The sequence below is a fragment of the Myotis davidii genome, unplaced genomic scaffold (genome assembly GCF_000327345.1).
Source record: "Myotis davidii unplaced genomic scaffold, ASM32734v1 scaffold373, whole genome shotgun sequence".
NCBI classification, from domain to species: domain Eukaryota; kingdom Metazoa; phylum Chordata; class Mammalia; order Chiroptera; family Vespertilionidae; genus Myotis; species Myotis davidii.
This window is the reverse complement of record NW_006287255.1, coordinates 479,441-495,080: the sequence shown is the minus strand read 5'-3', so window position 1 is coordinate 495,080 and position 15,640 is coordinate 479,441. Positions and strand designations below refer to the sequence as shown.

Sequence of the window (15,640 nt, the reverse complement as noted above, 5' to 3'; positions counted from 1 at the left end):
ATATAGAATTATTGCTTAATTGTTTTTATTTGTTTATTTTCTAACGCCTTTTGAATATATCATTCTGCTTCTTTCTAATTTCCATTATTTCCTATGAGAAGCCAGGCATAAATTGTATTGTCATTTCTCTTATATGTGATGTCATTTTTCTCTCGTGCTTTGAAGATTTTCTCATTGTCTTAACTTTCAGCAGTTTAAATATAATATGTCTAGATATAAATGCTTTTGTGTTTATCTGACTACATGTTTATTAAGCTTATTTAATCTATCAATTAAAGATTTTCATAAAATTTGAAAAGACTTTGGTCATTATTTCTTCAACTACTTTTTGTACCACTTACTCTTGTCTCTCTTTGTGATCCCCATTGCATGAGTATTGGTGTGTTTGACATTGTACAACAGGTCTCTGAAGTTCTGTTTATTTTTCTTCAATATTTTTCTTTGTAGTGCAAAGTAGTAAATAATATTTATCCATTTATTATCAAGTTCATGTATTCTTCCACCATTTGAATATTTTTTGTGCTCATTTAGTAAAATTTTAATTTCAGTTATTATAATTTTCAACTCTAGAGTTTTCATTCCATTTTTTAAAAAATATGTACTTCTACTTTCCTACTGGTGTTCCTTATTTGTTATCATCATCATGTTATTTAAAAAATTATTCAGGGCTTAATTTATTTTCATTTATTCCCTTTAATCCTTTGAACATAATTATATTTTTGCAGATTACAACCTCTTAGTTTCCAGTAACTTTTTAATTCCCAAGTATAAATTACACTTTTTTTCTTATCAAATGTCATACTTTTCATATAAACCAGGCATTTACGATAATATATTACAATTACCCAACTTTGAATTTTATCTTAGAGTGTGTGTGTGCTTTTGTTGTTGTTTGCTTTATAACTGGCCTGTATTTAAACCCCCATGATATTTTTGTTCAGTTTTTGTCCTTATTTTTGTTTTTAAATATAACTATCTAAGGGTTGTCCCTGTGGTTTTTTAAAATATATTTTTATTGATTTCAGAGAGGAAGGGAGAGAGAGTGAGAGATAGAAACATCACCAATGACAGAGAATCATTGATCACCTGCCTCATGCACACCCTACACTGGGGATCATGCCCACAACCCAGGCATGTGCCCTTGACCGGAATCGAACTGGGGACCCTTCAGTCCACAGGCTGATGCTCTATCCACTGAGCAAAACTAGCTAGGGCCACCCTTGTGTCTTATTGGCTTAGTGGCCAGTCAATATTTGGGGCAGAGGCCCACTTGAACATATGGATCCTATAGGGCTGAAAGACTGCAGCATGCATTCATAATCCACCCAGTTTTCAAATGCACCTGGACCTTTGGTTTCTGCTGGCCTCACTTTGATTGTCCTTGTACAGGTTCTTTGCCTGGTCAGTCAGGGAGCTCTGATGAGCTTATCAGGTCCATCTTTGGCTCTCTAATTTCTAGGTTCTCTCCATTAAATTCGTGGCTTCTTGATGTCTTCTCAACCTTGAATTAACAAAGGTGCTGGCATCTCTGTGCATTTCATCCCATACTGCTGCTTTTACTAATAATGTGGACATGGTCTTTGGCCTTGATATTACTAGTAAGTTAAGTTAGCCCCTTCGGACAGCATGACTACTGGTTTCCAGAGGCAGTTGCACCCTGGAAAAGCTACCACTTTACCTGGACTGGATGAAGGAGGTAAGAACAGCCCAGGGAAAAAAGCTGTAGACCCCGCTGTGCTGACCAGGGTTCCAGTAGCTGTTTATGAATAAGTGCTTCTCAATCGTTGTTTTTGATCATTTTTCCCAGTTTCATATTTTCTGCAGAAATGATATTTTGATCTTTTCATGCCACCATGCCAGAATCCTTACCTCTGGATACTGAATTTAGATTTCAAATATTTCTATCTGAGTATGTTAATTTGATAGTAGTAGGAGGAGAATTTTCATATCAATCATCAGATTCTATGATAATAAATATTTAAAATTATGTAGCATTTACATGTCCCATAAGTAACATCTAATAAACAGCTTCTGATGAGAGTGATACTGAAAGAGTTTTGGTTATCCTGCAGGTAGGCATGCACACAACACAGAGAATAATCAGTAAAGGATTAAAGGAATGAAGAATCTGGAAGGTACCCCAAACGAAATAATGCTTTTGGTTAATATCATTTGGCAGCTTAAGATAGTCACACCTGCCTACTTCAGGCTCCTTCAGGTGACAAGGCTGAAGTTTTCATAGCTGGTGAAAATGCTTCCCCCATTCCCCACATATACAAAGCCTCTTCTCCATTTGCTTATTGTGCAGCCAACTGCAAATTTTTAAGTGGTGAAACACAAGTACAGGATGCAGGAAAGGAACCTGACAAGAGCATTCTTCATTGCTGGAGATGGGTGTATGTATCATAGCTTGGATGCTGAAAAAGAAGAAGTTAAAATAACAGACTTATGCTTTTAAGGACCTATGTTTAAATTTGCTGCTTTGAATCTATGTCATATTGAGCAATTTAGTTATTTAACCTCCTCAAGCCCCCTTTTTTAAAAATAGAAACTTCTGACAATAGTATCTATTTTATAAGGTCTTTTCAAAGATTAAATGAGTGAATCTGTATAAAGTGCTCACTTGGTACTATGTTAAGACCTGGGTTCATTGTACTGTAATTTATCATGTTTCTTTTTAGTGGTCTGTATGTCTTTCTTCGTGAGCTTGTTAAAATCTTGGAGAGGAAGTACTGTGGAATTCAGGAAAAGCTGTGATATCAATGCATACACATGGGGCACAGAACAAGTTCAGGCAGTTAACAGAATGTCTAGATTTTTTTATTACATTTCTCTCTAGAAATTCACAAGCTGGAAATGCTCATAACCTTTGGCATTTAGTCAAATACTCTGAAAGAATGAGAAGAGCATTCTGTGCTCTGTGAGCATAGAGTAATCTTGAGACCTCCTTGTCAATGTGCATTCTGCTGCTGGGAGTGATAGAGAATCTAGAATAAGGAGAAATTGAGATGCACAAATAATACAACCCTTATTTCAGCCAATTATTACAAAATATTTTCTTATTAATACAGGTGTCTGTGTATAATTATACACTTTTACTATTGTTTCCCATGTTTTAGAACTGTTTTTCTGACCAAACACATAATATAAAAGAAGCGTTACTCTTTGTAAAAAAAAAAAAAAAAAAGAAAAGAAAAGAAAAAAAGAAAGAAATAACTATCCCTGGCTGGTGTGGCTCAGTTTGTCGGAGGGGTCTCAGGTTTGGTAGCCTGTCAGGACATGTGTGGAAGACAATCAATCAATGTTTCTCTCCCTCTCTCTCTCCCTTTCTCTGCCTCTCTCCCTAAAATATCAGTCACTCAATAAAATAAAACTTATTTTATCTATCTGTGTGTTGTTTTGTCTTCCTGAAAATGTGACAGACAATTTTATTATTAATTCCCACAACATTAAAAATTTAATGTTTGTGCTTTTTAGTGATCTTTACTATCCTTAAAATACAGCTGTGATTCTCAAGAAGTATATATACATATATTAAGGCTTTAGTGTTCATTATTTTTTTATTGCTAAATTAAATAAATAAATAAATAAATAAAATAAAACTTATTTTATCTATTTGTGTGTTGTTTTGTCTTCCTGAAAATGTGATAGACAATTTTATTATTAATTCCCCCAACATTAATAATTTAATGTGAGTGCTTTTCAGTGATCTTTACTATCCTTAAAATACAGTTGTGATTCTCAAGAAGTATCTATACATATATTAAGGCTTTAGTGTTCATTATTTTTTTATCGCTACATGTCTGTACTGTCATGTAATAAATCAGTGGGTGAATACTAAAACTACCATATTTCAAGTACAATGGATTTGCATATTTAAGTCTTTGCATTTTTGATAGAGCTTTCAGATCACAAACCTATTTCCAGGTCTTACAATAAAACTATTTTTTATCTTGTATAACAAGAATTGGATTATCTTTTTAAAAATTCTGAATAATGAAACTGTTCTTCTGAAAACAGTTATTTTTGCTTAATCAAACACTGCCTAATTCATGATGTTACATATATAATTTTGTAAATTCATTCAATCATTCACTTATATTATTTAGTTCATTCATTTATTGAGTATAACTATGGCTGGTATAAAGCACGTGGGTTTTACTAAATTGGGCATATCTAAGTTCAAATTCTAACTTCAACAGTTAGTATGTAATCTGGAGTAAGATGCGTTAGAAATAAATAATTTATTTTGTAACTCAATGTATAAGAAAAAAAAGCAATAAATTTAGGGCCAAAAAAAAAATGACCGCATTCTTTTTTCTTTTATGTCAGTTCTAGAAAGGTATTACTGTTATGGTATCTCATGAAAGAGCTCATTTATACCCAGAGAGATAAGCAGCTTGCATGGCCCACAGCCCCTGCATGTTCTGAGTGTGTCGACCATGTCTGCCAGAACAACTCCACATGTGGTACTCTCAGCACTTCTTTGCATCTTGTCCTTACCTGTCTTGTCTTTAACTAACTCTATAAAGTGTCAGTTTACATTTTATTTCCTCATGGAAACCTTCCTAAGAATCTCCCAGCCTCTATTCCTAACCCAGTTTAGACTTTCTCATGATAGGGACTTTCAGTGAGCTCTTCTGTGTGGGGCTCTTCACAATTATAACTCAATAATTATTTTTATCATTATTCTATTAAGCTCTATGAAAGCAGGGTCATTATCGTAATTGTATCTAGTACCTTACACTGTGCCAAATTTATAGTGGGTACGCAACAGACATTTGTTGGATTAGATGAATAAAATTACTATCAAAATGAAAACCTGGTTGTCTGATTCCAACTTCCGGATCCCTCTACTCACCTGTGATAACCAGAGAAAAGAACTTAAATTTCAGAAATATATCCTGTTTACAACAAGACCATGCCAATGTTTGCCATGATTTTGGATCCCAGTCTATTTCTTTCCCTGATGTCCTGGGAGTCACATATTATATATCTTGGCCAGAATCTCAACCTGCAGCCACCTCACTGTTCTCTCAATGGTGAGATCATTCATCTTTCCGTGATTTGGATAGGCTATAGTGCTTCTGTTTTAGATAACTGATTACAATATAACCCTTAAGGACACCATCAGGTTATGAGCCAAAAGCATGGGAGCAATTCCAGACTCCATCACTCTAATTATAGGAGTAGCTCTCTAAGGGTAGGATTCTCAATTCCAAGGCTGGTGGGAGACACTGGCATTTTGACGAGGGTCCATAGATAATGTAAAAATGAAAACCAACAGAAGTCATCCCTTTATTTGAAAATGAATAGTATTCCCAAGCAAATAAAAAGTGGATTTGCAAATGATTTAAAGTGCCAAATATTTTCTAAGCATCTCAAATTTTTGTAAAAAACTAAAGGCCTGATATTTTGTAGAGATCCCAATCTCACTGAATTATAGATTGAAGCAGTTAGACTTAAAAGAACTATTTATTGATTATATATCCCTTATTGATACTCAAGGCTTATAGAAAAATATCCATTTAATTCAAAATATTGAATGAAAAGGATAAATCGGGTGATAAAAGAAACAAAATCCAAGATACACACAAAGGTGGTTGAAGAATATTAAACATTTCCAATCTCCAAAAATAAAATTAAGTACATCAATTGACTAAAATTATGATGGTGACATCCCTGGTGCACAGTGTATCTGTGCTCATTCACTCACGTGACTCTAACTTGTCTTATACTCATGATAGCTTGAAAGATCACTCTCAGGGCACCATCTTTCTTCCACCCAAATTTAAAACAATAATAGCTAAAATGGAGACAAATAGCAGTAAAAGAACAGCTCCATTCAAACACATGATGAACTTGGGTGATGCATAAATGCCCAAGTGAGAGACCTGTTTGGCTCCAGGTCCAAAAACTAGCAGAGACAACTGGGTATTGGCCCGTACTGGATAATGGAATACAGGTTTTCTCCAGCAGAAGAACATGTCAAATGTTCCTTCTTAAGGGAGACCTGAATTTAGTCACGAGAGGAGCCTGAATCAGGCCACCAATTATGATATTGACAACCTGATTTTTTTGGCTTTCTGATGTGTGGTGACACTGTACACTTCTCTATATTGGGATCTCTCAAACTGGCTCCTTTTTATTCTTATGTCCTCGTCATTTTCTATCTCTCTCCTTTTCACCACTCTTTCTCTTACTCACTCTCTCTTTTCTTCCCATGTTTATCTCTCTTTTCCTTTGTCTCAGAAAAATTCTCACACCTACTATTGTGACCCAATATTAGAATTAGTGGAAATAAATAATGGCACAAAAATATCAGAATTGATAAATAAAAACCATTGATTTTAATCTAAGAATTTATTGAATCAAATTTTTGTTAGTAATTTAGCTGAGAAATATTTGCACTAATGAAACTAATTTCAACAAAATAAAAATAAATAGTAATTTTTAACTAGAACATATAAAATTAATCTGGAATAAAATGGACTAAAGGGATCTTTCTGGAAAAAAATCCTAGGTGACACTTATTTGGGTTTATACTGTTTATATTAAAACCAGAGGCCTGGTGCATAAAATTCCTGCACTGAGGGGGGTGGGGGCTGTCCCTCAGCCCAGCCTATGCCCTCTCACTGTCTGGGAGCCCTCGGGGGATGTCCAACTGCTGGCTGAGGCCTGCTCCCCATGGGCTAAGCCAGCAGTTGGACAGCCTTAGCGCTGCCACAGAGGCGGAGAGGCTCCTGCCACTGCTGCTGCGCTCACCAGCCATGAGCATGGCTTCTGGCTGAGCAGTGCTCCCCCTGTGGGAGTGCACTGACCACAAGGGGGCAGCTCCTGCATTGAGCATCTGCCCCCTGATGGACAGAGAGCATGATAGCACCCAGTTGTTCCGCCATTGGCCGAAACCAGCTCTTCAACATCTCCCAAGGGGTCCCAGATTGCAAGAGGGCACAGGCCAGGCTGAGGAACCCCACTGGTGCACAATCGGGGCCAGGGAGGGACACGAGAGGTTGGCCAGCTGGGGAGGGACCACTGGAGGGCTCCAGGGCATGTCCAGCCCATCTCGCTCTGTTCCAATCAGCCAAACCCCAACAGCAAACTAACCTATGGGTCGGAGCATCTGACCCCTGTTGGTCAATACATGTCATAGTGACTGGTCAACAGGTTGACTGTCTGCCCCCTGGTGGTCAGTGCACATCATAGCAAGCAGTTGAGTGGCCTTAGCATATCATTAGCATATTACGCTTTGATTGGTTGAATGGCTAACTGGATGACAGGACACTTAGCATATTAAGCTTTTATTATATAGGATGTTTTTGTTCAAAGCACACCCAGGGTTAAAACACTCTTAGGTCAAGAACACCAGAAGGGCTCCCCTGACATTGACTACAGACGATTTAAAACTCTGCCAGAATTTCTATGTGAAGCATTCCCAGACCCTCCAACTAACTCAGCATCAGCTACTTCTCTGATGGGGTCCTGATTAAGGTCCTCCCCAAGAAAGACTTCATTGGATCCATGCTCAAGAGGACTTTCCCGGGTATTCCTGACCTCCCTACATTGCTGTAAAGTGCCAAGACCTGAAGACTTGGGTATGTGTATCACAATGGCAAGAGTTCCAGCGCCCACAAAGACCCATTGGATCTGTCGGCTCCTCTCTTTGACCAAGCAGACGCAATAGCTAACAGCAAAGCAGAGTAAGCCAAGTGCTTCTGCATGAGAGCATCAGCTGATTAACACACACACATACACAAAATTACTAATTTAGAACAGACTTCTAGCTTTTCCTGAGAAGTTGGAATTTGAAGGAGCTATTCTGAGATCTGTGCTCCTAGAAAGTGGCTGATAACCTTTTAGTTTGGATTGTTCACTGAGTTGAAAGACTGAGTTGTAATTGAGTGAAAAATAGACAACGGAACCTTGAAGAATTGCATGTAAGTGCAAGCCAGATTTAACTCTCTTTCTAAGTAGTATTGCTTGGACTGAGAAATTGCTAAATCAGACCTGTGATAGGACTGGTTATTTGGGTATCTCTCTTTGTCATTGTTGCCTCTTTCTGTTACATTGCTTTCTGTGTTATCTCTGGAGGCCCAGATGTTCTCAGATAATTCACATTGCCCTGACTGTGGACAACAGTGGTTTCCTAGTTTAGAATTAGGCCACTGGTTGTACCAAACTGAACTTATTGAAAATGAATGTTACCAAGTATTCTTAGACCGTATCAACAGAGCTGATTATTGCCCCGAGTGTTATCCTGATAATCCTGCTAACAGAAGCCTTGCCCTTCCTTGGTTTTTCCCACTTGAATGGGCTCCCCAAAACCTTACCAGGTGGACCTTTGAAAAAGCTTGCCACCCATTTCTTCTGGGTCCTCCACTGGTTAGAAAAAGGGTACATGCCTCTAGAATAGCTGGTTTTAACCCAGCATTACAATTAATCTTGGCCAGAACAGACACAACCTTAAACAAAAAATTTGGCCAAAGCAAGTAACTTCTTAAAGAGTCACAATCATGGAGATCCTAGAGGGTTTTGTGCTAGTAACCAAAGGAAGATGGAAAAAATGACACTTTTTAAAATCTGATCCAGGGTGCCACTACTTCGGGGAACTGCTTAAATTGTTAGGCCTGCTCCCATGGTCTGCACCTATTCTGTTCGGCATGAATTCAATCACTGTTCCAGCCAGACTCTTCATCTAGAGCCTGAGTATTTCACGTTCCCTATGTCTTAGAAGTAGCTTACCCCTCCGAAAAGTCTCCACAGCCTAATTATTGACATAGGAATAGGTAGTCCTAGAGAATAGGCCCCATATTGTGTATACCATGATGATATTTCTAGTGATAACTTCTGTGGGGAAGCATCTTCATTATAGTTGACTTCTAAATGATTTCGATAAAAGAACTAGGCATTTTAATAAGAAATCACATTGTTATAAATTGCACCTCTTGTGATTTTATATATAATTTATCCATATATAATCATTTATTCATAACTGGCTCTATTTGGCCTCAGTGAGGCTTTGATATTATAGATAACTGGTCATCTCCAGAGAAACCACATTCTATTGGGTAACACCTACATGGGTTACCCAAAAACATGCAGAAATGCCACTGTCTATACTTACTTGGCTCTGCATAAACAAAGACTGTCCTGCCTTTGTGGTGACTGAACTTAGAATGTCCTACCAGGAAGTGGAAAAGTGCCTGGGTATGAGATAGGTTATGAAAGAAGTTATCCAGCTTGACTCCACAATAGTATGAGCAATCTAAGGGAAGCATCTTAAAACCAAGAGGTATTGCTGGGTATTAGCCACATTCTGACCTTCACTTGTTCACAGGAAATTTAGAAAAAAAAAAGAAAAAAAAAACCTGTTGGAATATCTCAGAGGCCATGGGATAAATTTAAAATTCTACATAAGATGCTAGATAATCCAGTGCTTATGTTGCAACTCAACAATATTCTCAGGATCCCAGGTCCTTTGTTTTTCCCCTCTGAGGCCCTTATCTCATTAGCTTTTGTCTTCTTAGTGTCCTCAGTGATTACAGTGTGGCTTGTTGCTGCTCTAGGGATTTCAGTCCCATTTGGAAGTAGGGAGAGAAAGCTTTCTCCTTTGAAGACTCTGTCTTACTTGGAAAGAAAACCTTTCCCAAAAGTCCCTCACCATTTTCTTCTTATATCTCATTGGAAGGTACTGTTCAAATGGGAGCCCAGGTTGGCAGTGCCTGAGCAGGGCACCTTGTTTCCCCTAATAAAACAAAGGCTCTTTTAGGAAGGGAACAGTGGGGAATGAATGGCTGTTTTTATGCAAGAACGCATGCCTGCCACATGTTGTGAAACCTGAGTTGTTTGTTAGTCTGTATAAATATTGTACCCCAGAGACCTACCCTGTATATGCCTTATGTCTATGTTGGTGGAAGTTCTCTCCTGTTAAATTGCTGAATAAACTGTGGGGACTGCTAAACTGAAAATAAAACAAAAAGCACATTCTTAGGTCCAAATGATGAAAAAAAATCATTCTGGAACCTATCGGAATTATTCAACACTTATTTTCACTTCTGAGAATTTGTTTTTCCTATTTCTCATTATTCCAATAAAAAGTTTCTCTTGAGCTATAAAGGCAATATTCCCCGTTAATTTTGTACATTTATAAGCCAAAACTTTTTTTTAGACTTTCACATGACACGCCTGATCTTTAAGGAAATGATAAACATACAGGATTTTACAGTAAGGTTTTTAAAACTTAGATAGCGATAGAGTCAACAAAAAAATGTTTATAAAAGATAAAGTAATTTAAAAGATTACCTTGTAATTTCATTTCCATTTGGAAAAATTGTATTTTTTTATCAGATCACAGTTATCTCTTCTATTGTCTAAAAATGTTCATTCCCATTAAAGAAAATGAGACTGTTTCAACCTCATACAGATGCACCATTGCCCATGGCAGCGCTAGTTTTCCCTGCTGGGGAGACCCAAGGTGAATGATGCAAAAGCCAGCACCGCGGCCCAGCTGTGATCATGTAGAAGAGAGGCAGGCCCAGAAGTCTGAGTTCTTCTCAGATTTTTTACAGAAAGCAAAAAGGTTCCTCCCATCTGAGGAATGACATTTCTAACTATTATTTGTACTCAGGAAGTCACTAAGTAGATTCTGTGCCGGTTCTTGGGAGAAGGAAAAGCAGATTGACCTGGAGAGAAATGCCAATCATTTTTTCTACTTCATGTCAAAGGTTAATGGATACGCAAGAACCTGCCTACATTAACTTCTTTTATACTTCAGAGAAATAGAATAACCTCACTGAAAATGAATATGCCCCTAGGTCTGACTTTTTTGGAATGCCTTTTTAGACTGTTCAATCCACCCTTTACCATGTGAGGTTCTTCTATCACACCCATTGCCAATAAGCGCCATATATGTGATCTGCAGCCTTTTTTCAGTACACAGAGTAAAATGAAACTCCCAACTGAACATACTGTATTTAAGGCCCTTCATATACAAGTTGTTACTTAGGTAAGGGTTAGACTCACAGTAGTGCTACAGGTGCACAAGATGGCTAGGACATCTCTATGACCAGAAACTCTCCTAAAGCCAAGTGTGGTTATAGAGAATATTAAATCAACTGCATACCATGTGTAGAGGTGATGCTCTATAAATAAACCTTTCATGGAAGGTTAGTGCATATCTTCAGGTAATTGGACAACTGGCTCACAGGCACCAGTAACTATTTAGTTAAGAAGCAAAAGGTTTTGTCACTTAAAATACTTTTAAAGAGCATCAAAGACCACATTCTGATTATCTTTGCATCTCCTACAAATAGAAATTACCACAATTCTAAGCATAGTGAGATAACCAATAGTCATATGGTTTATCAGAATACTGCATCTACTTTCAAGAAATGGAAAACCTGACAAAATACAGCCTAAGCAAGTAGCAGGTTTATTTTTACCTCTCAAAGAAAAAGGTCCAAAAAGAGCTAGTTCGGGGCTGATCTGTTAGCTCCATGATGCCACAGTGAGACTGGACACCTTCTATTTTGTTTTCCCATCCCACCACTCTTAGCATTTGGCTTTCAGCTTCATTATGTCAACATGACAGCAGCAATAGTAGGTATCACATCCACGTTCCAGGCCGGAGGGAGGGTAAAGGCAAAGCATAGAGAAGGAGACATGTGTCAGCTAAGTCTGTTCCTCTTTATCTTTAATGTAATAGCTTTCCTAGAGTCCCTAACAAATGCTTCCACTTACATTTCACCTCCTAGAAGGGAGGGTCTCATGACCAAACAAGTTGTCATCTAGGGAAATCAAGACTTTATTCACACATATTGCCTCTTCTCAAAGAAAATTGAATAAGAAGAACAGGCAAAATAGATATAGGATAGGCAATTAATAGTAGCTATTAGATACATTACTTTCCAGGTATAGATGGCCGAGGTGGGTGGCAGTAGGCTGGAGAACTATGCTTCTGCATAGCACAGAAGGCTCTCCATCATCTAGTCTCAGGACTTCAAATGTACCTGCCTTTCACTGAAGCAATCATGTACATGATTGCTGTCACATATGCCTCCCTGTTCCTCTAGTACCCATTTACTCAGAAAGCTGTTTGCTATCAGGACTTAGTTCAGGTATCATCACATCCACATGGAAAGCTTTCCTGCTCTATCAGACATAGTTTGTCAATTAACTACTAGAAAGTGAGCTGAATGAGGAAAATCACTGTCTTATTTACCTTTGTATTTTTAACTTTCAGAACAATGCCTTCATGATTTATTTGACTTACATTCCACATCTCCAGTAAAGATATTACACATGTTTTGGCTAAGGTGCATCAATGAACGGCTTTCTCATATACAGTATGAGGGGTAGAGAACCAAGAAGGACTCAAATCTGTTTCACTAGTTTTGGAACAACAAGGGTGAATGGTAATCAGTGTTCCAGTGTTATACATCATAAAGCAAAGTTCACAAAACCAGATACTTTGGGGGCATTAAAAGTAACTAAATGTACAAAGATATCGAGTCCTTGGTATAGGTGTAATGAGTGTTATGGTGAACCAGTAGGTACACACCACCTCTAAGAATATTCAAATGCAAGAATGTTTAACACATTCTGGCCAAACAAATTTCACCTGTGGCTGAAATTGAGCAATAGGGAAACAGTTGGGACAAAGGACACAAAAATGAGAGCCCAAATTCTTTAAAAAGAGGTCTTCCTACTCTCATCTACCACATTTTAGATACTCAGAAATCATATCAGTGAGTCAAAGTTATACTGGGTCCAGCAATTACAGTGTCCATGTGCTTCCTGGAATATATTACTGTACACCTAATTGAGAGCAATGTAACCAATGTTATATTTCACTAAAGGCCCAGTGCATGAAATTTGTGCATTGGAGGGGGATGTCCCTCATCCCGGCCTGCACCCTCTCCAATCTAGAATCCCTCTTGCAATCCGGAATCACTGGCTCCTAACCACTCACCTGCCTGCTTGCTGGATGCCCCTAAATGCTCTCCCCTGCCAGCCTGATCTCCCTAACTGCTCTCCCCTCCTGGCCTGATTGCCCTAACTACCTAACTCCTCTTCCCTGCTGGCATGACCCACTAACTACCCTCCCTTGGCGGCCTGATCACCCTAACTGCCTAACTGCTCTCCCCTGCCAACCTGATCCCCCTAACTGCCTATCTACTCTCTGTTGCCGGCCTGGTTGCCCTAACTGCCTATCTGCTCTCCCCTCCTGGCCTGATTCCTCTAACTGTTTATCTGCTCTCCCTTCCTTTTCACACCCTTTCGATCCCTGGTGCAGGTGTGCTGAGAGCTCCCCACTTTGGCCCTGCCCCCAAACTGATTGGTCATTGTGTGACAGTGTCCTGGCCAATTTGCATATTCCTCCATTATTAGTATAGATACGCAATGTTTGGTAAGAGACAACTAATTTTTGAAAGGCATTTGCCAAATAAAATGACAAAAAGTAGAGGCACAAGAACAATTTTTATTGAATCCATGAATAATTGATATGACTCCAGTGTGTTTTAAACCACGGTTGGTCATATACTAACTTCACAGAAATACAAGATAGCTCTTAAATACTGATTTAGTTGTTTACTGCATTAATGAGTGCATGAATGAATCAATGGTTTTTTGTTTAAGCCCATGGTTGTCACACAATAACTAACCTAACATAAATTCATGGTACCTGTTTCATTTTTTCTCCTCTCCCTGTAGCCACTCATGGCCTCAATGTGGGTGAAAACACTTTTCTGATCCCTTAACTTTGGATTCAGCTTTTGGATTTCTTTGTTTGGTCAATGACATAAAGTAAAAAAAAACAACAATGAGTATATTCTGACCCTAGAGCTTAGAAGCTTTGTGTGTTTCCACACCCTTTTGCATCTCTGATATTTACAGTGGAAAAACTGATACAGAGAGATTTGTTCAGTTTAAGAAAAGCATTCTTTTCTTCTTTTAAATTATATTTTAATAAAATCAGGCACATTTTTTTAAATTTCTTTATTGATTAAGGTATTATATATGTGTTCTCATCCCCCAATACTCCCCCAACCCCAGCCCCACTCATGCCCTCACCCACCTGTTGTCTGTGTCTATTGGTTAGGCTTATATGCATGCCACATTTTTTTAAAAAAAGGCTTTTATAAATATTAAAACTGGAGTCCCATTAAAGAGCTAAAAATACTTTAATTAATGAGTTTTGTTTCCTATTGACATTTCTTGTGAAGCTTTTTACATTCATTATATTATTTGACAAGCAAGATATGAAAAATAATTTTACAGAATATATGAAAAATTAATGCACCTAATTAATTCTGCATTTTTATCCTAAAAATACCAATGTCCTTTAGTCTACATTCTTGTAAAGAAAAAAGACATTAATTTTTCTATTACATAAAGGATATTTTTCCATTGACCATTTTGACTCAAAAATAATTTATGAGGGTAATGGAATTAGTATTCTGTGAGACAAATTCAATAAAAACAATGCTCATAGATATTTTATTCTATTCCTTACTGTAAATTACTGAGTAATCATTGTTATTCTTATTTTGAAATGAGAAAATTAAGGCTCAGTGAGTTTAAGTAAGTTGCTCTAATCATGCAATTAAAATATACACAGGTGAGCCTGGCCAGTGTAGTTCAGCAATTGAGTATAAATAGAAGAACCAAGAGTTTGCTTCCTGGTCAGGGCACATGCCAGAGTTGTGGGCTGGATCCCCAGTAGGGGGCGTGCAGGAGGCAGCTGAGTAATGATGTTTCTCTCTCATCAATGTTTCTACCTCTCTATTCCCCTCCCTTCCTCTCTCTCTCAAAAAAAAAAAAAAAAATCAATAAAAACACACACAGGTGAGATTTGAAATTGGGGCTGTCAGACACCAACGTTTTTGCTCATTTAGGTGTATTTCATCATAATGTCAGAAAAATAAATTAGGTATAAAAGAATAATTCAATACTAAAATAATTTAAAACATGCCAGAAAGTATATAATCTCCAGCATGAAGTTTTTGGGAAGAGAAATGGATTAAGAATGAAAAATTCTAGGGACTCTCAACTTAGGAAGAAAAGAAGGCATTGATAATAAGAAAGATGACAGCCCCAGGTTATGGTGATGGGACACACATTCTATCTGCCCAGGAGACAAGGAGAGACTTTCAGCTGTAACGCCATGTTCCGTGGTGTAGGAGACACGATGATTCTAGGTGAGGCAAAGATGGAGCCTAAAAACATCAAATCATAGAGTTGAAGAAGATATGCCCTTCTATAATTGTTTAAAAAACTAGAATATACAGAAGAGAAAATGAAAAAAAAAATAGGAGTACAACTCCATGCATATTCACAAAGTGAATCGTCCAGTGTGACCAGGAACTGAGTCAGGAGTGAGGACATCACCACCACCTGAAAGGCGTCAGTTTGTGTACTCTCACAATCTTTTACTCTTCCTCCTTTTCAAAATCAACTACTGAACCCACAAATTAGCATTTCTTGTTTCTGAGCTTCATTTAAATACATAGGTCTTTTGGGGGTTTTTAATGTACAATGTAATTGTCTGGAAATAATAATTTATTTTTTTGCTTCCAATCTTTATGCTTTTTTTCTTTTATTTTTATATATTTTTCTAGCTTTATTAAATTGGCTGGGA

The 15,640-nt window shown here is 37.7% G+C and overlaps 1 protein-coding gene across 1 annotated transcript; it reads left to right on the top strand.

Moving 5' to 3' along the window:
- Positions 1 to 7,879: 7,879 nt before the first annotated feature.
- Positions 7,880 to 8,493, top strand: LOC102765479. The gene has a single exon (XM_006759013.2). It carries the CDS (start codon positions 8,098 to 8,100, stop codon positions 8,491 to 8,493), a length of 396 nt encoding a protein of 131 aa, XP_006759076.1. The 5' UTR covers positions 7,880 to 8,097.
- The last annotated feature ends 7,147 nt before the right edge of the window (positions 8,494 to 15,640 follow it).